Source organism: Sycon ciliatum, chromosome 4, assembly GCF_964019385.1.
Source record: "Sycon ciliatum chromosome 4, ocSycCili1.1, whole genome shotgun sequence".
In the NCBI taxonomy this organism is placed as follows: domain Eukaryota; kingdom Metazoa; phylum Porifera; class Calcarea; order Leucosolenida; family Sycettidae; genus Sycon; species Sycon ciliatum.
In genome coordinates this window covers 39,553,669-39,579,090 of record NC_088646.1, presented here as the reverse complement: position 1 = coordinate 39,579,090, position 25,422 = coordinate 39,553,669, and the positions used below count along the sequence as shown (strand labels likewise).

The window sequence follows — 25,422 nt, the reverse complement described above, 5'->3', positions numbered from 1 at the left end:
AGTGGCCGACCATACGGACGGTAGGGCAACTCAGGACCTTCCTAGGGTTCAGTGGTTATTATCGCCGGTTTGTGCGGGACTATGCTTCTATTGCAAAACCCCTGCACACGTTAACACATAAGGAAGTCACTTTCCAGTGGACTTCAACATGTGAGGAAGCTTTCAACAAGCTTAGACAAACTCTGGTTGAGGCTACTACGCTAGCGTATCCCAGATTCGGGCCGGGGGATCCCCCATTTGTATTGGATGCAGACGCCAGTGGCGTTGGATTGGGTGCTGTGCTCTCCCAGCCGGATAAGGATGGCAAGGAACGGCCAATAGCATTTGCTAGTCGGCTTTTGAATTCCGCTGAGCGGCGATATGGCAGCACTAAGTGCGAACTATTGGGCATGGTTTGGGCAGTGAAGCACTTCCGTTGCTATCTCTTGGGCCGCGAGTTCTTGGTCCGAACGGATCACAGAGCATTGCAGCATTGGGGCCGGTTTAAGGACCCCCCAGCAATTATTGCACGATGGCTAGAATTCTTAGCGGAATTTCAGTTCTCCGTACAATATCGTCAGGGACGAGCGCATGCAAATGCAGCTGGGCTATCTCGGTGCAAGGAAAAACCGGAAGTTGCGGCGGCTGTTGCCACCAACAGCACACCCGGCCAAATGCTGCAGGTGAAAGAAATTTTGGCCTTAATTTATGGGAAAACGCACTACACAACGCAGTACTGTACCTGTCCGCGACTATCTCCACGTGGTGAAGTCCTACATCGACGAGAAATCCAGTGCACAGTGCAAGACGTCCGTTCTGTTCACTCAGTACTATCATCTCTCCTGGACTGATTGGTATGTCTAGCAATGATGTTGACCCTGCTGTACTGCTACCACTGTGTGGATACAGACACACACACACACGCACACACGCATGCATACACACACACATGTAAAATCACACAGGTAGAGGTCGATAGATCATATAGATAGATAGAAATACGAAAGGAGACGAGAATACATGGAGACAGACAGACAGACAGACAGGAGAGAGAGAGAGAGAGAGAGAGAGAGAGATAGAGAGATAGAGAGAGACAGAGATACTTCATCAACTCAACAAGGATGTTTTTCTTTTATTATCCACCCCCAAACATACATGTACTTGACCAGAAATGACAGCTTACCCATCTGACAGTTGAGAGTTTTGCTGCTGTTGCTGATGTTGGTTGGCTGATGTGAAGCGTGTTTTCCAGGATGAGCTCCCTCCCCTACGCTGTGCCTGGTCTACCTGCAGATTACCAAAACACTGGCCAGCTGATATTCTACAACAACAACAACAACAACACACACACACACATACACACACACACACACACACACACACACACACACACACACACACACACACAGTAACAGTGATTAGCAACATGCAAAGGAACAGGACATTACATAACAGTCCACCACATAAACACATTAGCAGCCTATGCACATTGAACAAGGCACTGTAATCAAACAGTACTATGTAAGAACCATCAACGCTAACTCCACGCTTGAGTCCGTGTAGCTCAAAACTGAACCTAATTCTTGTGCTCAGATAAGCCTGAAACAGCAAGACAAGAATGTCTCCGTGTCTCCAGGTCATCAAAGGTTCCTGGAAGATAAGAGAGCTAATGATGAGGCACTGCCATTTTTGAAAGAAGAAGAAAACCTATGTTGTCTCAAGCACTGCAGGGAATACCTTTCTTCAGCGGGAACAGTCCAGATGCTGTGCAGAGCGTTTTCAGCACTTGCACACGATGCCTCCAAACCCACTAGGCGATACCAGTCAGCGAAAAAGTCCAGCTGCTCCTGTGACACGTGCTCCGTGGACTCCTCGAAATACTTGCCCATGCCGCTGGATTCCGCCGTGCCGTTCTCCACCGATCTGCATGCATGTGCACAGGGTGTGTGTGCGTGTTTATGTGTGTGTTTATGTATGTGTGTGTATGAGAGAGAGAGAGAGAGAGAGAGAGAGAGAGAGAGAGAGAGAGAGAGCACGTTCACCACAACAGTCATACTCAAAATCCACAAAGCCAGATGAGCTGCTTGTAATGGTAACCATCAACCAATAAAAAACAAAATTCACCAAAACAACAACAGCATGACACGTGATTCAAGCTCAAACGTCGCAGTGAATACCCCAAAGAGCTCTATCAGCTTGCTCAGCGTGTTCTTACTTGTGTAACAGGGCACATGTTGCCAGTTGTGGACAGTATCTACACGTGTGCTCGTCCTGCAACATGGCGGGTAGCAGACCAGCACCGCGGTGAGCCGTCCAGGCCGAGCTGGGACTTATGCCCAAACTCAGATAGCGAGCAAGCTCATTACGGCGCATCAGTAGCGCTGAAAATAACCAAGAGCACAACACGCACACCAGCAGCGTAGTGTAAGTCCTACGAAAAAGAACAGCATTGCTGCACAGAGAATACATGCAAACGTACAGCACCAAGGAGTTATTGCACACACAACATGAATTGAGATTTAATTCTAAAATAAACGAATATCCAGCACACGCGCAACTAACCCCGTAACTCGTGTTCCTGAGCCGGCACCGACAGCATTTTGCCGGTCTTGGAGTAGAGGAGTAGACCGGCCGGCACTTCAGAGACATGCGCATCCGATAGCATCATGGTGTATAGGATAACCTTACGGGAAAACACATACACACACACGCATACACACACACACACACGCACACGCATACACACACACGCATACACACACACACACTGAAAACTGGCATCACGTGTCTCAGGTACGTTTAAACGAAGGATAGCGTGCGCGCAGCCCTAGTATCTGCCATGATGATGCTGGGGATTTGCATACGCGCAGTGAGTTTCTGTCAGAGAATGCTTTTTTTTTATTACTCCGCCGCTCGCTAAAAACGGACTGGAAATGTACAACTGCGACACTACACCACGTGATGTGACTTTTCGCCGTTGGCGAACCCCATAGAAAGGGTATCAGGAGTTGCACACTCTTGGGGGGGGGGGGTATATACTCTTGATACCACTAACGATCTCTTATCGAACACAATTACTAAGTACTAGCTGACAAAGGAGTACTCGATAATTATGATGCTTTGTTCCAGCAACAGTACGGTTCACTGTGATGTTGTGTATGCATGTGCAGTGTTGTCGTGCAAGCAAGCGATGACGAAAAGAGTGCGAGATATGCTTACAAAAATCTGCCAACATCACGGTGTCCGGCCATGTGTGACCGTTTCCAGAAGTATCGGGGCATTGCGTCTGAGTCATGTTGAAATCTTATCGGGCTCCCTGCACTCAGATACATTCTTTCTACCCAAATTGCTATTCTAGTAGATGTGGTATCTTCAAGCTATTCACCCACCCACACCCAAACTCCCCTTCTCTCACTCATACCTGTGCTCGATGATCGACAGTGCCCAGGCTAGCTGTTTGTCGTCCAGTCTTCAACTCCAGCGGCACCTGAGACCAGCGGACCTGTACATGGAACAGGGAGATGGGTCAGCAACAGCAGTAACAGTAGTGGGCAGTAGTAGCAGTGCGACACGACAAGCCAGACACACACCACAAGCAACACACACAACAGCCATGCACTCATGACAAGCCAGGCACATGCGTATCAAGGTGAGATTGCAGTCAATGGCAACAGTCAGCTGATCATATTCTCACATCATCACATCCACTTGAACAGCCAAACCAAGATAGGATCAAGCAGACTCAGATCCAGCCAACCCCTGTGATCAACTGTTCAGAATATTGAAATCCATTCCAGGATCACGTAAAAACAACAAGAAGGAAGCAAAAAGGAGATTCAGAGCGCATTTCGCCGACTCTGTCAACCGGCAAGCAAGCGCACACAGCCGTATCTATAATTCCCCTTACCCGTTCCACGGCTGGAAGACGTGCAGCGGGCTTGTTCCTCGTATCACTCAGCGGTCTCCGCTTGTGAATCTAGGCCATCACAAAACACAACCCACCACAGCATGGTGGATAAAGTACATGTACATCTAAGAGCAAAAATGGGAAAATGGGAAAATGGGAAAATGGGATCCCGTAACCGTATGCATATTAGAATTTTCGGAGCAGACTGACGGCAAGGATTACCACCTACCTTGACCTCAATCGTTGCATCCACTTTGCCTTTCAGACCATATCTACAGAAGCAAAAATGAAAACGGAGAATTTACAGGAAATGAGCTGTCAGATGCAGGTGCAGGTGATGTTTTTTCTTGCTCTGAGTCGATACTGTGTTGATGGTTGAGCTGTGAGAGCTACACGAGTACGCCTGGTCTGCCGAAGAACCCTGTGTTGAGCCAAAGCATCGCAGGACTAGTATTCTGCGCACCATGGAGTGATCACCAAACACACGTTCTGCTGTACAACTGTAGAATAACATGAACCCTAAGCACAAGCATGGGTGTTGAATCTGTTGACCATGTTCCTGCATGGTCTTAATTGGCATTGTGATAAAATTAACTTGCTAAGATACATTCGCTCCTATTATTCATTCCGAGCTGGGGTCTTCCCTGGCTAGACCATTGAGTAGTGATAGTCATAAAGCACTGGCCATTGGTGTAGCTTTCTCACCTCATGTTATCCTTGCATGTACCGGTACATACGCTCGTATGTACAACTACATAAACAGAATATCAACATAAAACCTGACCTCCCCCCCCCCCCCCAAACACACGCACGAAAACCGTACCTTGGTGACCAGATATTTTCCTCGATATCCTGGAGCTTGGAAATAGCCAGTGAATGCTTCTCATCTGACGGAGATTGGAAGGTACTGTAACAAAAACACACACATTGCAACATAGAGGGGGCGTAAGCATTGAGAGTGAATTGTTAGCTGTCCGCAAAACAGAGCAACAAAGCAAGAGGTCCTGGCACAGGAAACACCATGTACTACATTCCACCAGTCACATGTCTGATGAGTCATTGCTAGGCTTGTTAAGACCATAAAACAACATACCTAGCCATGTCCAGAGCTCCCTGCGCTATTTTCGGCTCCTCGTGAAGAAACTTCGCGGACCACTCTTGAAGTGTGGCCAGTTGCTGCAGGATTTTCTCCATAATACCTTCCTGTGTCTGCTGCGCTGCATACCTTAGCAATAAGACAAAGCATGCATGTACAGAAACAGAGACAGAATGAGTGAGGGGACATGCCATGGCTTGATGAGTCGCACTACATAGTGGACGATTACCAGGGTTCTCCCTCCCTCCCCTGTGTGTGTGTGTGTGTGTGTGTGTGTGTGTGTGTGCGCGCGCGTGTGTGTGTGTGGGGGGGGGGGGGGCGTGTGTGCGTATGTGGCCAAGTCTTTGCTCCATAGAAGAGGGTAGGGAGGACAATGGCCTTGTAGACAAGACGCTTAGACTTAATGGATAGGCCGCTACACCCGAAGATTGGCTTTTGGAGAGCGCCAAAAGCACGAGAGGCCTTGGCAAGGCGGGAGGTGAGCTCCTTGTCCAGAGCACCGTCTGCACTCAGGACACTGCCAAGATAGGTAAAGCTGTCCACAACCCATGAAGGCCCGGCAGATGAATCGCCTGAATCTGTTTCATCGCTCATGCGTCCGTTCCATCTTGGGAGTCTCAAGGAGCGATCAGCACTCCCGTCATCTTACTACTGCTGATCTAGCCCAGAGAGCGCGTCTTCCTGAGGACATTGGCACTCTCCTGCGTGAGTACTGTCTGCGTTGGCTGGGTCATGTTGCCCGTATGGACGCGGCCCGGATTCCTCAACAAGTGTTGTTCGGGGAGCTCCAGGCAACCAGACCACGACATGGGCCAAAGAAGCGTTGGCGAGACACGATTGTCGGTGATCTGCGCTCGCTGGATATTCCGGAGTCCGAGTGGTATCGGCTCGCACAAGATCGCCCGGAATGGCGCAGGCGGGTCCATCAACATCGTCTTCCTCCCCTGGCACCGAAGGACTTTCACTGCGCATGCAGCAGAGCGTTTAGGAGAAGTGGCGATTTGAAGAGTCACATCAAGTACTGCCCAACTAAGTAGCCTATCATCTCCACTGGAGATGGGGCGTCAAAGGTCAAGGTGCGTATGTGGCTGTGTGTGTGTGTCTGTCTATGTGTGTGTGTGTGTGTGTGTGTGTGTGTGTGTGTGTGTGTGTGTGTGTGTGTGTGTGTGTGTGTGTGTGTGTGTGTGTGTGTGTGTGTGTCTCTGTCTCTGTCTCTGTCTCTCTCGCATTCACGTAGAAACTAAACTTACATCATGTGAAGGAAGTCTTGTCGTTGGGAAAGTTGCCGTGCCGTACGTCTGGTATAGTCAAGACTGAAGTCACCGGCTTTCATTGTCTATACGACGAGAAAAGATGGCAACAACAACAATTTAATGTACCAGAATGCGAAGAACGGAGAGTGTCGGAGAGGACAGATGTGAGTATGCAAACACAGTCATGACAGTCAACACAGAAGTGCAAAACAACACCTGATAGTTGATACAGCAGCTGTGCGAATGGCAAACTGGCAACTGCCCGCATAGTCTATCTATAACTGTTTCATGTATGGACACTGATTCACGCTGCCGTCTGGAGTTCGCACGCAAGTTGCTTGGCATGCTGGAAACACCTGGAGCGCTTAGTAAGTAGAGCGCTCCACGGTACAGCAGGGTGGTAGTGGTAGCATACACATGGTGTTACCCTCACACTGGATCATGCCGTCCATGTTGCATTTACATACACACTAATGACTGTACAGCCCCATTCCCAGTGCAAGAGAAAACCTCCAGTTTGGGATAGTAACTGATAGAAAGAGTGTCCACTACAGGCTGTCAGCACACATACCATATCGAACAGCTCATGGACCAACACACCGATGAGTAGTGCCTCCGTAACATCACTACCACCACCCTGTAACAGAACACACGCACGAACACACACACACACAAACACACACACACATGGAGAGCAAGACATTCTATTCAGCAACAGCTTATCAAACGGATTTTTTTGTGATATCGAAACCACTTGCACGGGCACAATACATGTATCATCAGACTGGTAATTGTTACAGCACAAACTTGACAAACAGTAGCAGCCAGCACGGAATGTGGAAGCAGCGAGCAATGGCAGAAGAAGGTAATCTAGGAGAAATAACCCGAGTACATGCATTGCAGGGCCAGATCAGACCACACTATTCTTGAGCTCCAGTCCCTGGTCTACTATGGAACAGAAACAGACTAAACACCACGCTACAAAGTTCGTAATAAGTTACTAGTAATAACTACTTGAAGCATACCTTGAATCGTTCGCCTAGCACAGCTCTGGACATGCCACACAAACATACATGAGAGCAGCACAACAGAACACACCGGAGTCCTTCATTGTCAGATAGTTATACCACAATATTCCACTGAGCAATCATCACATTAGGAGTGAATTACTAGACACGACACAGATAGGCTGTGTGTGTGTGTTCCAGGTGAGAACACCAAGTTCCCAGATGTCACACCTCTGCTGTAACACGAGCCGTATACGACTACACCAATAGAGGTGCACGCACACGGAGAGAGAGAGAGAGAGAGAGAGAGAGAGAGAGAGAGAAAAGAGGGCTATTTAGTATTTACCCAACCCTATCTGCATGCGTACACACTACACAACGCATACCACACAGCACCATCAGAGCAAGTTTTCCCGCGACTGACCTTCGAAGGCAGCGCGTTGCCATGGCAACACTAGTGGTGGATATCAGCGTGTCGGGCTGTACGACCACGTGACCATGGTGACCGGGACTGTTGGCCAATAAGCAGTGCCCGCCGGTGTCAAACTGGCCGCTGATGTGCACAATATCACCGGGTTCAACGCTGGTCTGCAGCCTGGTACAACAGAGAGTCAAGAAGGCAATAAAAGCAGGTGCTTACGGCCGTATAAGCCGATGTCAGTGCTAGGCTTCTATTCAAACCACGTATCTCTATGTATGCCAACACAAAAACCAGGCTTATGTGCTGACAGTATATCTTAAAAATCAGGCTTGTATTCAAAACAGGCTTCTATACAAGACACTACAGTACACTGTAGAGGTCAGCGATCAGAAGGCCACAGCGATACACTCTGACTCAGCCCATGCAAGACGTCGTACCATCATACGGAATCGTACAGGCATTGCACGCACCCCTCGAGGCAATCCCTGCACGCGAGTTTGCGTTGCAGCTTGGTCTCCCAGTTCTCTAACTTAGAAGTATCCTGGCAAAACCATACATACCGTAAAAGTCCGTAAATAAGTACGTATTTACTTTCGAATTTAGTGACCACACCCGTACTAACTTTCGGGCGGGTACTGACTTTCGGGCACGAACTAACTTTCGGACCTGACTCGTGTGTAGTGGAGAAGTCATTTTCATGTCGATGTACATGCTACGTGCTGCATGTGCGCATCGTACCGGTACTTATTTCGGGCAGTATGTTTATCAGGCTTCACTTGACTTCAACAGACAGAGCCAAAAGAATGAAGGGGGTATTTCTTTCGGGCAGGTACTTATTTACGGACTTTTACGGTACCTTACCAATAGAGCAGTCCATAAGAGATGGCCTCAAAGACTACTATAAAACCGGGAATTTTCGGTATTTCCCAAAATCAACGGTTCGGTAGCGCGAAGATTTCGGTAAACCAGTTTTCCACACTGCAGTCGGCATGCATGTACGTACATTGTCGGTGCGTTTTATTTTATGTAAAATTTACCTGGACCTGTACCGAAGTTACCGAAAATAAACCTCCACCGAAAATTTCCGGTTTTACAGCAGTACATCACAAATCGTTCTCTAGAACATACATACATTGGACATGTGCAGCATGGGAGGGGGGGGGGGGGGGGGATCAGATGGATAAAGGCGCTCACCAGTCATCTCGGAGAAGACATTGCCGCTCCTCACTGTGTCTTTCATCCAGCAAGCGTAGCACTTTCTCACTGACAGTCCTGCACAACAAAGTACATGTACCGCAAACGCCCGTAAATCAGTATGCACTCGCTTACAGGCATGTCAAGAGTTACTGAGTATACATTTTTAATTGTTCTCTTCAGTTTCTCCTTTTTAATACGACCGAATTGTGTATTCGAATTAGTACTAATTTGAATGCATTTGAAATGTACATGTACTGGACAGACACGTACACACACACACACACACACACACACGTGCGTGCACGCGCACACACACACACACACACATACACACACACACACACACACACACACACACACACACACACACACACCTTCCTTCCTTCTTCTCCACTGCCATGACTGGCTAAGTGGCCCCATACGGGGCAGCTCTTGGATTAGCGCTGTCTCCGGGAAGCGGCACCAGGACCCAACGACTGACGTGACGGCGCATTCCCACGGGTTATAATTGCTATTGAACGCCGCGATGTACAACGATGCCGTGCGATATCCTGACGGCGGCGGAAACTGCGGTTGCACACACCGCAAAGCAGAGGCTTGTCGACAGGCTCTTGACGGGCAAGTACAATACGATCCACCCCATCAAGGCACTGGGACTTCCACTCACGGCGATTACTTGCCACGTCGAGCCAGGAATTGGGCTCAATGCCAATTGCCGCCAGGTCGGTCCGCACCACGTCCTTCCATCGCTTCCTCGGACCATGGGGTGGGCGCTTCGATGGCAAGGAGCCAAACAACAGCTGACGAGGGATGCGGCCGCCCCTCGGCATACGTGCCATATGGCCCAGCCACTGCAGCCGCCGCCTGCGAATCTTGTCAGCCGGCTGCTCCAAGTCGCCCCACCATTTCCGCACCTGCAAATTGGAGATGTGCCCATCAATCTGGCGTGCACGACCGATGTGCAAGATCATCCTCAAGCACTGATGGTGAAACACGTCAAGCCGCTGCAGGTCCCTTTGCCGTGTTGTCCAAGTCTCAGAACCATACAGGAGGACAGCCAGAACAGTGACGCCATAGACTACACGCTTGATGCCGATGGTGAAGTCCGAGTTGTAGAACACTGCATCCTTCAAACTGTGGAAAGCGCCCGATGCAGCAGCAATTCTACGCGACACATCATAGGTACACCTGGCATCCGGTGTCACATGGCATCCAAGATAACGAAAGGAGTGCACGTGCTCCACCGTGCCGTTTAAAGGTGCCATGTCCTCGTTCACCACCCCAGTCCCAATAGCCATGAACTTTGTCTTGGCCATGTTAACCTTGAGCCCAAAGGCAGAAGCAGTAGTCTCAAACCCAGCGAGTGCTCTCTCTGCACCGGGGTGAGTCTTGGCAAGAAGTGCATAGTCGTCCGCAAACTGGCATTCCGTTAGTGGAGCCCTGGTGTATGCTCGGAGACGCGTGTTGAACAGTCTGTCCTGACGAAACTGACAAATTGATAGTCCAATCTCGTCGTCACCAGCTATTGCCTCATGCCATTTCTCGACAACAGCAAGCATGTACAAATTGAAAAGAATCGGGGCCATGGTGCATCCCTGACGCAGTCCGTTCCCCACCGCAATCGGCTCCAACAGCTCGCCACCAATGCGTATAGATGCCGACATGTCGACATGGAACGATCGAATTACGGAAACCAGCACCTCTGGTACGCCAAGCTTTGCAAGCACCCTCCACAAGGCGGCCCGCGGCACCGAGTCATAGGCCTTTCGGAGGTCAATGAATACTGCGAATCCCTTGGAAGAATGCTCATGCAACTTCTCCGCGACTTGCCGAACAGAGAATACCATATCCGAGCAGCCCCTGCCTCTGCGAAAACCGCACTGAGAATCAGGCAGATACTGTTCCCCAACACGCTGCAGACGGTCCGCTATAAGCCGTGCAGCAAGCTTGCCAACCACGTCGAGAAGGGCAATCCCGCGTCAGTTATCAGTCAGACTCAGATCACCCTTCTTGGGGATAGGGACCAGGATGGCATCCACCCAATCCTGCGGTACTCGACCAGCTCGCCATACCTCCTCCAGCAATGCCTGCAGCTTACCCAGTAGAACAGGACCACCATACTTCAGCATCTCGGCAAAGACTTCAGAGCTACCACAAGCTTTGCCGTTCTTCAGTGCTTGCATGGCCTTACGAATCTCCACACGGTCGGGAACATCCGCAAGCTCCCCCAAGACCGGACGCTGGTCAATAGAGTCGAGGGTTTCCACGTCAAAGTCGCTGACGATATTGAGAACTCTCCCAAAGTGCTCCCGCCACCGCATGTTCATGGCCTCGGGGGTGTCACAAACCTGTCCCATTGAATTCTTGATCGCTGTTGTGACCTTCGGTTTTAGTCCCTGAAACGCAGCCTGGATGTGTCTGATGCACTCCCAGCCACCCTTGGACGTGAGGCTGAAACGTTTGCAATCCTGGGCCTTGTTGAGTAGCCATTCCTGCTTGACGCGTCTGACTTCCCTCCGCGCGGAGCTGCGGGCACACTTATAGGCATTGCAATCACTGACTTTGCGTGTAGACACCCAAACAGCAAACAGCCGATCCCTCTCCAGTAGGAAAGGTTCAAGCTCTGCCTGACTATCCCGAAACCACTCCGGCTGTCTACGGCTCTCTCTGCCCAAGCAATCCTCTGCAACCTTGATAGTTGTTGTCTTGATGGTAGTCCACCAGTCATCCAAGGATGGCTCATGCGACCAGGCTCCCTCCAACTCTGCATCCAGCATGTCGCGAAAGACCTTACGAGTGTCCGGTTCGTCATCTCCGCCAGGCTTGCACAACAGCTTGGACACAGCAATGGGTTTTCTGATGACAGCACGGGTACGATGGAAACAGGGATTCTCTGCCAGGCGCAATTTCATAGCCAAGAATTTATGATCGGTATCACATTCCGCAGACCGGATGACTTGGCAATCAATACACTGGGAGCGTCGGCTCTGAGGAATGATGCAGTAGTCAATGCAGTGAGGCTGTTTGTATCGAGGATGAAACCAGGTATGCTTATGAACATCATTCTTCCGAAACCACGTGTTACATATGAGGGCACCATTTCTGGACAAGAAATTGAGCAAATCCTCTCCAGCTGAGTTCATTCGACCAAAACCATGAGGGCCTCTGACACTTGACCAGTCACCATCCGCACCAGCACTGCCAACACGGGCGTTGAAGTCACCAAGAAGGACGAATTGATCGTTCCTGGGAATACTGTCAATGAAGGACTGGACATCTGCGTAGAATTGAGTTTTCTCCTCACGGGGCCTGACAAACGTGGGGGCATACGCCACAGCGAAGTGCAGGCAAGACACAGACCGATTCCGACCACATACGAATTTTACCTGCAATGACAGGAGTCTGGAGCCGACCGCCGTCCAGCGAGAGCCTCCGCGTTCAAATGCCTCCCTGCATCTGCCTCGCAAAACGACAGCAACCCCCTCACCACGACGAGCAGGCTCATCCCCAGTCGGTGTTGGGCGACCACTTGTCAAAACTAAGCAATCTCCGACAGTATATTGATGAGAGCCAAACCAAAGCGTCTCCTGGAGGCCAACGATGTCCATTCCATACTTTTTGAGCTGACGACACACAAGGTCAATTTTTCTCTCCTCGCGAATATTCGAACAAACTTTCCTTGATTTTTTTGCTTTGGACGCCGTATTCAAATTTCCGTCAGTGTCGACAAGAGTCCTGACGTTCCACGTTCCCAGAGACAGAACAACCTTTCGAGCCGCTGGTGCACGCGAGTGGAAAGACTCTGGGCGAGGGTTTGCAAGACCTCTACACCCAGGCGAAAGAGGGTCAGCGCGAGTGGTCACATCCGAAGTGGCCATGTCGTCAACGCTGAATTTTCCTCCTCCGCGGCAGCAAGATGAAGACTGCCTTGTCTAACACCGCATCACTAAGTGTTTTCTACTCACCAGGGCTGGCCCTGGCAGAAGCCAGGAGCCAGCCCGTGGCCCTAAACTCACTACGAAGAAAGAAGAGTTCGGAGCTCCAAAAACTGCTTCCTCCTCTCTCAAGAGAAAAAAAAAAAAAAAAAAAAAAAAAACACACACACACACACACACACACCTGAACCATGAAACACACCAAGTCGTAAACTCACCAAGACGCCTGTCCATTGGTGACCGTAGCATCACGTGTGTACACCTCCAGGACGAGAAAGCGCCGGTATACCACTGCACACAGCACATAGTACAGCAAGGAGTCACCATGCATGCACATGAACGCATACGAACGCGCGCGCGCACACACACACACACACACCTTGACCTTGATACACGTTGCCTTGATAGGTTACACGGTCCCCGTCAGGGGAGAGGGGTGGAAGAGGCTGAGGAGCAGCACTTTTGATGGCGCACTAGATGGTGACGTAGTCGGAACTTCCTTTGGCAAGGGCACTCAAACGGGAAGTCGGCCCTTTCGGACACTGTCCTACGTTTCGTGCGGTCGCACTTGTGTCTGGCCAAGCCGCTGCTGGACTTGAAACTCCAGTGGCAGGTGCTGCACTGCGGAGTGACCGGGTTGCCGGGGTGCTCGATGTTGGGAGCAGGTCCGTGATCGCACCGATGGGTAGCCAATCCACCGGGGCTGCGGAACCAACGTTGGCAGAGACGACATTGGCAAGCGCCAGCCTGATTGCACACTGGTTTCTGCCGTTCTGCCAAGCATTTGTGACACTCGTTCGTTTGAGACAGAAGGATTCTTTTCGCATGAAGAACATTCGTCTCGACACAAACAGAAAAACAAAAGCATGACGAACGGACACACTGACCTGCATGTTTCTCATTCTGCGATTGACTAGCAGCAGCTTTGTCCTTGGTCGCACTGAGCCAAACACAAAGAAGACAAACAGAAGAAAACGGCTACTTACATGCATGCCATTGTATACATACATGCATGCATACAGTGCAGCAAACTGGGAACAACACACAGTCTCGACAAAGTGCCTCTCTGTGGACAGTTGAAATACCACCAATGTTGCCAAGCGCTACTGCCTCTACCAAACCAGAGGCTGGCAGAAGTTGGAAAACCACACAGTTTATAATTCTTTGAAACTGAATATGAATAATTGAACATTCAATCGGTGAAACGTGTGCAGTCCTAACTACAGCAACGAACTGCCACCTAGTAGATATCTACATCTAGGAATAGAATTGGAAGAGCAATGACAAATAATGACAAATGCACATGTGATACATTCAGTTCCTTACTCGTTGCACAATTTTTGGTTGCAATGTACCGTCATTTGTCTGTAAAAAAGACTCCGTCATGACAGACTCCCACAAATAACATTGACTTCGGTATTAGCCTCGGGAGAATCCTTGCAATATTCGATCAATCAAACACACACACACACACACACACACACACACCTGTCCTGTTGAGCCACTGCCATGAAGGTTACGTGGGCCCCGGAGGGGCAGCTGAGAGAGAGGAGGAGCACACAGCCCTGTGACGATCCAGGTGATGCGGTAAGCGAAATCGGCGGGAGCAGGCGCAAACACACGTGAAACCCTGACGGTCCTGAACGGTCGGACGACTACAAGTCCGCGAGCAGCGATGACGGGCGCGGCCACGTGTAGACGCAAAGCAGCGGTCACAAGCCTGGCAGTGAGCGACGCAGCACAGCGGAGAAGCAGGCAGGGGCGCAACGACTGCTGACTGGGGGTAAGTACACTTGTGCCTTGCCAGACCTCCACGAGACTTCAGCCAACGGCCACACTCTCCACACTGGCATGCACCTTTCTGCTCCGCAACCGGCTTCGCACGCTCAGCCTTACACTTGTGGCGTGCGCGATCACTGGGGCGTGTAAACTGTCGGTCGCAGGTGTAGCAGGTGACGGGAGGGGTATGCTGGGCATCTACCGGTGCTGAGTACGCCGAGCGCCAGGTGGAACGCGACTCGCATTCAGCTCGCCATCCCCCCTCGAGGCCGCGAGAACGAAGGTCAGACATGATACAATCCTTCCAGCGCCGACGAGGGCCATGAGCTGGGCGACGCGACGGAAGCGTGCCAAAGAGAACTTGCTTCGGCAGCCGGTGGTCCTCCATCCGAGCAACATGCCCGAGCCATTCAAGGCGGCGGTGCTCCACCTTCGTGCGGATGGTGTCGGGATCACCCCACCTCACACGTAGTTGGTGATTGGTGATGTGGTCATCCCAGCATTCTTGGCGAGACACTCCCATGATTGAGCGGATGCATCGGTGGTGGAAGACAGAGAGCCGCTGCAAATCCCGTTGAAGAGGCGTCCAACACTCCGAACCGTACAGCAAGAGCGACAAGACACAGGCGTTGAACACACACCTCTTGATGTGGAGGTCCAGGTGCTTGTTGCCAAAGATGGACTTTTGCAAAGCGCCACACGCTCGGGAGGCATTCGCAATGCGGGAGTCAACATCGCAGGATGAACGGCCGTCGCTGTGAATTACCGAACCCAGATACTTAAATTCGGTGACGCAGGCAATGTCGACACCAGCTAGACTGAGGGGTACGCGGTCAGCAGCAGACACATCAGCACCAGCAACCAAAAACTTGGTCTTTGTGGCACTAACCGCGAGGCCAAATTCGGACACCGTGTTGTCAAAGGTTGTCAATGCGACCTCGGCACCAGCTCTTGATGTAGCGAACAATGCCGAGTCATCAGCGAACTGAGCCTCCGTAGCGGTAGTGACAGGGTCGGTGCGGTGAGACTTCCTGTAGAGGTTACCAGTGTCAGAATTGTGCGAGAAACTGAAACCAATACCAGGTACACCACTAACGCGCTGCTGCCATCTGCTTACCACGGCCCACATGAAAATGTTAAACAGCACGGGCGCCATTGAGCAACCCTGGCGTTGGCCATTATGAACGCTAAAGGGATCTACAGTTGTACCACTCATGCGTAATACAGCAGCCATTGAGGCACACACACACACACACACGCACACGCACACACACACGCACACACACACACATACACACACACATGCACGGATGCACAGGTGCGCACATGTGTGTGTGCGTGTGTGTGCACAAACAACAACCTTGCTCTCACCTTGATTTGAGCGGTGATTCCTTCATTGGCGTCATCTGCAGACAGCTCTCAAGCAGCGCTGAGTAGTCCTCTGCCGTTAGAGACGTATTCGCCCCCGGTGAACTACCTACAGACCATGCATACACATACACACAGACACACACAAACACATACGGAATAACACAATTATACGCCATGCATTGAAATGTCAAAATCTGTACACGATAGACATGACATTGAACATGACAATAAACATGACGATGAACGTGACAGGGATACCGGTACTGGCGAACTACAGCAACATTTTACTCTTACAGATCACAGAAATGGTAAGAAGACACACAGCGTACCTATACTTGTGATGGCAGCCGACTTCTGTGGAGTAGCAGGGACTGGGGAATCACCAACCAGTGCTGACAGTCCAGTGCACGGCGGCTCTTTGCATTTCTTCGGAGTGGGCAACTTCACATTGACACGCGCTTGTCGTGTGGGCGAACTGCACTCCGGTATCTTGCGTCGCTGCGACAATGGTGAGCAGTTTTTATCGGACGAGGACGTTGATTGAGGATTGTGCGAGGTGGCAGCGGTGGTAGTGGCCGTGGTGGGGGTAGGAGAGCTTGCAACCTGCCCGTAAAGCAGCATCAGATCCTCATCGGTGATGGATGAATCTGCCAGACCACCACTACCACCAACACCGCTGGCATTACCAATGTCAGAGCCGACATCAGAAGTTGCCGCCACTCCAGCGGTTGTGGTGGTGGTAGCATTCCTGATGGAGCACGACGGCACAGTCGTCAACGGTGATAGTGAAGTGCTTGACGCACTATTGGCTGTTGAACAGCCGAGCACCGAGTGTCGTGAGTAGCCCTGTGACTCACCTACTGCCGATGAAGCTGACTTGCTGTTCGAGCTTTCGCCGTGCGTACGAACCGGTACTGCAGCTGTACCTGCATCGTTGCTGTCTCTGCTACCGTTGGTGCTGGTGCTGGCTTTGCCAGAGTACTGGGATAGGATATCCAGCGGACTGGATGGTGGCAGCACAGCTTTAGATGATGTTGCCACCGCAAACGGATTCGACTTGGACGCTGCATGACTGACAGAAGGACACACCGAGGAATCCGAACTCACGGGAACTGCAGGCAAACGATGTTGTCCAGACTTAACACCCGCGCCAGGAGACTTTGCCTTGCTGGATAGCTTGGCTGGTGGACTGGAATCGGAGGGGAGAGAGTGCTTTCTCCTCAGTGAGATCGGCTTTCGAGTGCGAAATGGTGACGGTTGCAGCACTGGTGAGGCTTCAAGCCTGTCTGGTGTGTCGGGAACAAGAATGTCATCCTTGCTTGGTGTTCCGTCAATCACAATGTCTGACTTGGTTGGTGTTGCCTCAATCACAGTGTCTGAATCCCTGCAGTGATTGCAGCACACAAACAACAAACATTCAGACACGGGTCTCTGCATCGCCACGCCAGCTCCTCAAGCATCAGTGCTTGCCTCTCCGTAGCAAGCCAAGACACTATGGCCGCCATCTACATATCTTAGATACCTACAGTACTGCCGCGCGCCGAAGAACGGATCGCCGAAGAACGACCAGGCTAGAACTTCATCAAGCACAGCATACTAATGACTATGTATACACAGTGACTCAACTGTGCATAGACTGTAATACATGAAAATAAGAACGGTCTAGGCTAGGAGGCTGCTCCCCCCCCCCCCCCCCCCCCCCCCCCCCCCAGCTCTTCGGCGACCAACACTGCAACAGTACTGTACTCCAGCTAAGGAATGGCACAGAGAAGAGGTTTTACTTCTTTGCAATCCATTCTCGGCGACATTAATTCAACATGCTTCGCTAATGCATCACTGAAACGAGTCATGCGCACAAGGACACCCGAACAAAACAGCACACACAGGACATGACTTGTGTGTGTGTGTGTGTGTGAAAAAAAGAAGAAAAAATGGAAAATGAAAAATAGGGATTCACTGGCCAGAAAAAGTCACTTCAAACAGCTGTGTGGTGGATACCAGGCTAAAAAATAGTGGCGGTCAATTCATCAGCCTTGCAAGCTGTTGAATGGTGTAATCCCAGCACAAGTTGCTATGTCTAACATAGCTGTTCACTATCATCGCTCCCGCGATGGGCATGTCTGAGGTCTGAGGTGTGTGTGTGTGTGTGTGTGTGTGTGTGTGTGTGTGTGTGTGTGTGTGTGTGTGCGCGCGTGTGTGTTTATGCGCAGATTATGGGACACCACATCTCGAGTGCGGCATGGACGATCCTACGACAGGCGCTACCCTGCTACCGCGCGTGCTCAAGGGCATTAAGAGAGTGAAGGGCACTGCTCCGTCCATGACTCGTCTTCCATTGACAAGTGATCTGATCCGATCTGTTGTGGACCGGTTGCGGAATGACCCGACTTCTACTCCAGATGATCGTGTAATACTGCAAGCCGCAATCCTGTTGGCGTTCCACGGCTTCCTGCGGTGCGCTGAGTTTACTGTAAGCGATCACGCACCGTTCGACCCAAGATTTGTGGAAAATACGTGCTATGGGTAGGTGGCAAAGTGACTGTGTTCTGAGGTACATTCGCACTGATCCGTCGGACCTGCTGTCTGTTTCTATGGCTCTTCACAGTGGGCCTATTTAATTGCGTGACGTGCCCTGTATTCACGCATGTGTTGCATGGACTCTTGGCGATGGCCTCATTGATTCATTTCTATACTTCATGCTGAGTCAATGCACGAACCATTATTACCTCTACCTTACTTCTTACCTTCCACTCTGGGCGACCTCTCGCTCCCCTGCTGCTTGCACAACTGCGCTCGTGGCTTCTTCGGTGCGGGAATTGCCGGCCATTATATGGGCCACGCTCATTTCCGCCTACTCAGGGCCCTCGGTCGCCGTCCCTCGGACGCAGACTCTTGAAGATACTTGGCTCCGCCAACATTCTGCTCCGGCAGTGTCTACGTATTTCTTTCCATAGCCTCTCACTCCGCTGGCCGGCACCCCCCCCCCCCCCCCCCCCCCCCCCCCCCAGTACCGCAAGTTGCTGTGTGTTGTAGTTAATAGAGAGGTTCTGCAAAACGAAAATGTGTACGAACTTTCGCTCTACGTCACAAAGTGAGAAACTTCGCACGAACTTTCGCAACTTTGGACGCGAAACTTGCAGGGAACGCGAAATGAACTTTCGTAGGAAGTTTCGTGAGATCGGATCATGGCGTACGTGCACTTGGCGCATGCAAACTACGAAAATGTCCAGAACACAAAGTTCGTGCGAAAATTCGTACACATTTTCGCAAGGCCTGTCGCGAAACTTCGTTCGAATTTTCGTTGTGCAGAACCTCTCTAATGTAGCATTATGGTGATAATGCAGATTAATGGGTGCACGCAGCTTTGTGCTACTGCTCAATCTATGCTGCTATGTTTAATAGTGCTGTTACTGCATGCTCATGCTTTGCTGCTGGCTACGTCTCTGTGCGGCTTGGCACTCTGCATGATATTGAATGCATCTCTCTACGTGACATTGAACGTGTCTCTCTACGTGGCGTTCATGCGTGTCGCTGGCCTTCGATGTGGGCAGCGCGTGGCGGCGTCATGACGTTTGCATGTAGTGCTCAACGTGGGTGACATGCATCATTGCATGTCTTGCTAGAGTTTGCTCTGTTATATATTTCGATCCGTTCTGTATGAGGATCATTCTTGCTTGCTCGTAGTGTTTCACCCTCCCGCCTCCCATTTCTCATCACTAATTTGCTTTGATAAAGTGAATAAACGGGGTGTTGGCCACACTCATTTCCGGCTACTCAAGGCCCTCGGTCACCGTCCCTCGGACGCAGACTCTTGTAGATGCTTGGCTCCGCCAACATTCTGCTCCGGCAGTGTTTACGTATTTCTTCCCGTAGCCTCTCACTCCGCTGGCCGGCACTCCCTTGTACCGCAAGTTGCTGTGTGTAGTAGTTAATGTGTGTGTGTGTGTGTGTGTGTGCGTGTGTGGCTAAGCCACTTCATAGCTGTGTGGTGTAGACCAGGCTGAATAGTGGTGGTCAATTCTTCAGCCTTGCAAGCTGTTGAATGGTGCAATCCCAGCACAAGCTGCTATGGCTTCTGCCGTAGCATCGCTATCATCGCCTCCGGCGATGGGCGTCCAGTGGTGTGTGTGTGTGTGTGTGTGTGTGTGTGTGTGTGTGTGTGTGTGTGTGTGTGTGTGTGTGTGTGTGAATGGACGTGTATGTGGCATATGTGTGTGGTGTGTATGCGTGAACCTATTGAACCTATCGTTATATGCCGTTTCTAATCACTCACTGTTCGTGATCAGATACCGTCACCAGATCATCATCTGCATTGTGATGGACATTGCTAGCTGTACATTGGTAGATGCAGCATGTACACATGCACATGCACGTGCACACACACACACACACACACACACACACACACACACACACACACACACTCACACACACACACACACAGACGCACACAGTCCACTGCAGGATGCCTTGGCACTGTCTAAATCTCTAGCAGCCAAGTGCTTCTCGCATAGGAGAGCACAGGCAGAACAATGCAGGCTATTGCCAGACAGATAACACAGCACCTATGTACTACATGCAGTACATAACAACAAAATACCGCATAAAGACATTGCCAGACACAAACCTACCACATCCTAATTTTATACCGGGATGGGCACCTCCCTAAGGGCCGGGTTCCACTGCGGCTCCGCTGCTCGTCTTTCGCGGCTTGAAACGTCATCATTACCATAGTGACCGCGGCTCGAGCTGGAGCAGCGAGTCCGCGGCTCACCGCGAGCTTTTGCTACGATTTTTGACCAAAAACTGCGAGCCGCGGTTGCGGCTCGACCTGTTTCCCGTACTTTGCATTGTTTTGTACGCCAGAATTTTAAAATTCAAATTTTAATTCGTTGCGCAGGCCAGAACACGAGGATTTGTTTGATTTCGCGCGCGCGCGCGCGCGCAGGCAGGTGAAACGTCATCAAAAAGTGTGGACCACAACCGCGGTACCGCGAATGGCGAGTGACAGTGGAACCGCGCTGCTCCGCTGCATGCAGCCAAGTGCCGCGGAGCAGCGGAGCCGCAGTGGAACCCAGGCCTTAGGCTGCAACCACACTAGGTACAAAACTGCGTAAACGCAACTTTTCTGCTTATGTCGTCAAGGAAACGCGTGCGAAACGCAAAACATACTGCGTTTTGTTTCAGCAAACCGGGTACCCCTGTAGAAAGCAACTTTTCGCCGTTTCCTTGCGTTTCGCTCGGTTCTTCATACGGGAAGATGTTTCTTAAAATTCTTCTTGAGGCTTGCACTGTGTCGGTGGTAGACGGCTTCCTTGTCAGTTTGTAGTATTTGAGATTTCTTCTGCCAGGGCTTTGCTTTCAGTATAATTTTCGGTAGGGGTGAAACGGTTCGGGTAAGGAACCGGTTTTGGAACAGCCAGCTGAAATTAATCGGGTACCCGTTCCGTCAAATTTCGAACCGAAACTCGAAAAATCTCGTTCTCCTACAAATACATGTACACGTCAAGTCTAGTCAAGATTTAAATGTCTTACCTAACGATCCCCGCTCTTCCAACGGGTTCTCCTGGTTATTGTCTCTTCGCACATGGACTCTCCGATGTCTCGTTCTTGCTCGTAAAAATGTTTTCTAAAAGAATAATTTTCACACACGCATTTAGTCGGTCTGGAGAAAAGAGTGCATGGAACCGATACCCGAACTGTAGGAAACTATGCTGACATTAGGGTACCCGAACATGAAAAACATGGAACCGTTTCACCCCTAATTTCCGGACAGTCCTGTTGCCTGCCGTTGTTAGTTCGAGATGCCGCGCAACTACATTGTATTTCGCTGATAATCTCGAACTGAGAAGCTCATGCAGCGTGGGGCAGTGTACCAGAAGAGGAAGCAGGGCCAGACGACAGCCTGGAGCGGACCATCCGAGAGGAGATGACCGAGGCCTTGAATGTGTATGTCAAGGCGCTCGCGACTCTTTTTCAAACTACTACTACATGTAGTACATACATTTTCACAGCGCGATTTTTCTGGGACCCAGAAATGTGGACAAAACGCAAGGATTCCTTGCGCATGAAATAGCAGTGTGGATGCGACTTTGTGTTATCTAAAAGCTGAACGCAAATGCGTACTTGATTTTGTACGTAGTGTGGTTGCAGCCTTACCCGGACACCCCCCCCCCCCCGACCCGGACACCTCCCGCGACCCGGACACATCCCCGACCCGGACACATCCCCGACCCGGACACCTCCCCGACCCGGACACCTCCCCAATCCGGACACCTCCCCCGACCCGGGCACCTCCCCGACCCGAGCACCTCCCGCGACCCGGACACCTCCCCGACCCGGACACCTCCCCCGACCCGGACACCTCCCCAATCCGGACACCTCCCCCGACCCGGGCATCTCCCCGCCCCGGGCACCTCCCCCGACCCGGACACCTCCCCGACCCGGGCACCTCCCGACCCGGACACCTCCCCCAACCTGGACACCTCCCCGATCCGGACACCTCCCCGACCCGGGCACCTCCCCGACCCGGGCACCTCCCCGACCCGGGCACCTCCCCGTCCTGGGCACCTCCCGGACCCGGACACCTCCCCGACCCGGACATCTCAACCCGGACACCTCCCCAATCCAGACACCTCCCCAATCCGGACACCCGCCCTATCCGGCAACACGTATGACACGGTCTATCAAGTACCGTATTCTCAGTTACAAACAATCTTCTACCAAAATGTTCCCAGACAAGAGAGAGGTGCCAATGTGCAACTGTGTACTCTAACCCACCTGAATCCAAAGCGGATGATTCGATCTGGGAGTGTTGTTTCGTCTTCTTGTCCCCGACACGAGAGAACAGTGGACTCTGCTTGACAGCGGGGCCCTAAAATACCAAGTGCAAAACAGGAGTATAGATCTTAAGGCTTGCAACAACACACCAAAAACAACTCACAGATACCCACCTGTGCACAGCGTGTTTATCATTTGCATCCACAGTTCATTCAACTGTCACTATTTAATATAGCATTAGAGAGGTTCTGCACAACGAAAGTTCGAACGAAGTTTCGCGACAGGCCTTGCGAAAGTGTGTACGAATTTTCGCACGAACTTTGTGTTCTGCACATTTTCGTAGTTTGCACGCGCCAAGTGCACGTACGACATGACCCAATCTCACGAAACTTCCTACGAAAGTTCATTTCGCGTTCCCTGCAAGTTTCGCGTCCAAAGTTGCGAAAGTTCGTGCGAAGTTTCTCACTTCGTGACATAGAGCGAAAGTTCGTACACATTTTCGTTTTGCAGAACCTCTCTATTATTCCTGATGATGGACCCGGCCCAGAAGCTTTGTGACTTCATTACGTTTTGATAGACATGGACCGTAAAGTACCATTGATCCCCCCCCCCCCCCACGCCATGTCGCTTCCCAGCTGGGTTTTCGGCAGGGGACTGGAATTAGATCAAGGCTGTCAAGTGCAGTACGATGTACACCAACGTGGAAGTTCAGACTCGATGTGCTGGATTGTGCACATTTTCATCCTGCACTGGCACGTATTGTGTGCAGCAGTGCATGCGTCGGTTCAACATCGTATTTCGTTGTATACGCCGAAGTCGCTTCACAGGCAGAAAATCGACAGGGGGCGGTAATTAGAGAGAGGGCGGATCAACGGTACTTTACGGAACATGTATATCGTTGTGCTGGTCTAGCTACTCTCGACATGCTTTTGTTTACTGATATGCCGATAAAAGTCCACTTCTAGAATCCTGCATGGTCACGTGTAGAGCTGCGCAAACCTGGCGCGAGATACGCACGGTAGTACAATTTCTCAATGTCAACCCAGGTCAAGTGCAATGCGTCATGTAAACACTCCAGTGAATCTGCGTTCATGGTGGGTGGAAACTGGACCCGGGTTGAAACGCCTCATGTAAACACAGCCGTAGATTTCCACACGGCCAGTTTGCTACACAATTCAATAGACAAATACAGCCTACCGGATTGGGCGTGGAAGCTGGAAACGTGAACATTGTCTGTCCCTGATTTGTTGCTGTAGAATGGCTAATTGTGGCGGGTAAAATTTTTAGCGTTTTCTGAATCAGGACCAATTTGCGATGAAATATTAGCGATTCGAGTTTCAGGGTAAAAATAGAGATACATGTAACTTGTACTGTACCGTACATGCAAAATTTCGAATGGCGCGGAAAAACTCTAGCGAAAAAACTCCTTTTGCTAAAATATCACCAGCGCTAAAATTAGCCGTTCTACAGTACAGTCCGACCTCGCTTATCCGGATCCCTCGCCATCCGGAAGAAAAAAGCTGGTTACATATTTACAGCATACGTGATGCATCCAACATAAACGGTGTTCGGTTATCCGGTTCCCCCGCCTATCCGGATATTTTTTTGGAAAACGGATGTGTGCGGTTAAGCGAGGTCTGACTGTACCTAGTTCATCCTGAGGAAGATCACAATGACAGGAACGTTTGAGCACATGTCGTGACCAATGTTGTCAAAATTATTATAACTGCAGTGTGACTGGATGTTTAGCTGGCCAGGGTTGCCAACAAACCATTTTGTTTAGGCCATAAGCTTTGTTTTATACAATGCACAGGGCCTGGGGATGAGGTACTAGTAAAAGCAAAGCAATTTTACCTTGGTAAAAAATGTCTGGATGGACGTCTGACCTGACGGCTGCAATACAAACAAAAAGAGCAGTGGCAACTTGATATCATGCAGTGCAATCGGTGATGATGCAGGGCAGGTTTCAGTCACGATGTTGGGAGAAATGCAACACAGTGTGTACCTTATCTTTAGCATCTGGCTTTGATGCCGTCTTCTTCAGCTTCAAGCTTAGTTTACCCATTGTTGATGCAGATTATTATCGATTATTTGCACATCGTCCGCGTGGTATGAATGAAAACTTGATTGGAAAGCTTGAATGCAAGCAATCTGTTCTTGTTGCATCAAGACTACCATTATTTTCATTTGGCTACAACTAAAATAAAGACAAGATCAAGAGTTCACAGTGAGTTTGACCCCCTTTTCTCCGGAGCTCCATTTTCAAAACATCCAAAGTGATGTCATTGGTGGCGGGAAACGAGGCTCGGGCTGGCTCAGCTAGCTATGTACCATGGCTACTGCATCATCATGATCATGGGAGTGAAAAAACCACGTGGCACGGTTTGAGGGCCACGTGTACAGGCGTACTTGTCGTCCGAAACGAGTACGAGCTGTGTAGGTCTACATGGTATCAAGCGTACCTTACCCCCCCCCCCCGGGTTTTGTAGCTCCAGTCGGTGCGGAATTATTTTCCTGGTTTGTGGCCGTGCGCCTGTCGAATTCGCGAACGTGTTCAGTATGCTTCACAAACAAGGAAGAAAGGTTCGTGTTATTTTGAGGTCAGGTTGAGTTTTTAGAGCTCCGTAGTCTTTGTAGATTTCCAGTAGCCCAGCCGGCACCAGGCCGGTCTGGAGCATAGTAGCGGGTAGTAGTAGT

General features: G+C 50.7%; 1 protein-coding gene across 1 annotated transcript in view; it reads right to left on the bottom strand.

Annotated features, from left to right (window-relative positions):
- The window catches only part of LOC135816115 (DNA replication ATP-dependent helicase/nuclease DNA2-like), a 41,750-nt gene extending 16,780 nt beyond the window's left edge, over positions 1-24,970 (bottom strand). Inside the window, exons 1-23 of the mRNA XM_065329487.1 lie at positions 24,731-24,970; positions 24,580-24,618; positions 22,726-22,819; positions 20,219-20,276; positions 16,275-17,329; positions 15,946-16,051; positions 13,683-13,735; positions 13,014-13,086; positions 8,858-8,935; positions 7,667-7,837; positions 7,261-7,285; positions 6,807-6,872; positions 6,233-6,318; positions 4,980-5,111; positions 4,710-4,793; positions 4,116-4,158; positions 3,887-3,955; positions 3,401-3,481; positions 2,542-2,662; positions 2,195-2,360; positions 1,717-1,902; positions 1,163-1,300; positions 722-874 (exon numbers count right to left, since the gene is read on the bottom strand). Of these exons, the coding sequence (XP_065185559.1) occupies positions 722-874; positions 1,163-1,300; positions 1,717-1,902; positions 2,195-2,360; positions 2,542-2,662; positions 3,401-3,481; positions 3,887-3,955; positions 4,116-4,158; positions 4,710-4,793; positions 4,980-5,111; positions 6,233-6,318; positions 6,807-6,872; positions 7,261-7,285; positions 7,667-7,837; positions 8,858-8,935; positions 13,014-13,086; positions 13,683-13,735; positions 15,946-16,051; positions 16,275-17,329; positions 20,219-20,276; positions 22,726-22,819; positions 24,580-24,618; positions 24,731-24,790 (3,137 nt within the window). The 5' untranslated portion in view covers positions 24,791-24,970. The remainder of the gene's footprint in view (positions 1-721; positions 875-1,162; positions 1,301-1,716; positions 1,903-2,194; positions 2,361-2,541; positions 2,663-3,400; positions 3,482-3,886; positions 3,956-4,115; positions 4,159-4,709; positions 4,794-4,979; positions 5,112-6,232; positions 6,319-6,806; positions 6,873-7,260; positions 7,286-7,666; positions 7,838-8,857; positions 8,936-13,013; positions 13,087-13,682; positions 13,736-15,945; positions 16,052-16,274; positions 17,330-20,218; positions 20,277-22,725; positions 22,820-24,579; positions 24,619-24,730) is intronic.
- Between the last annotated feature and the right edge of the window lie 452 nt (positions 24,971-25,422).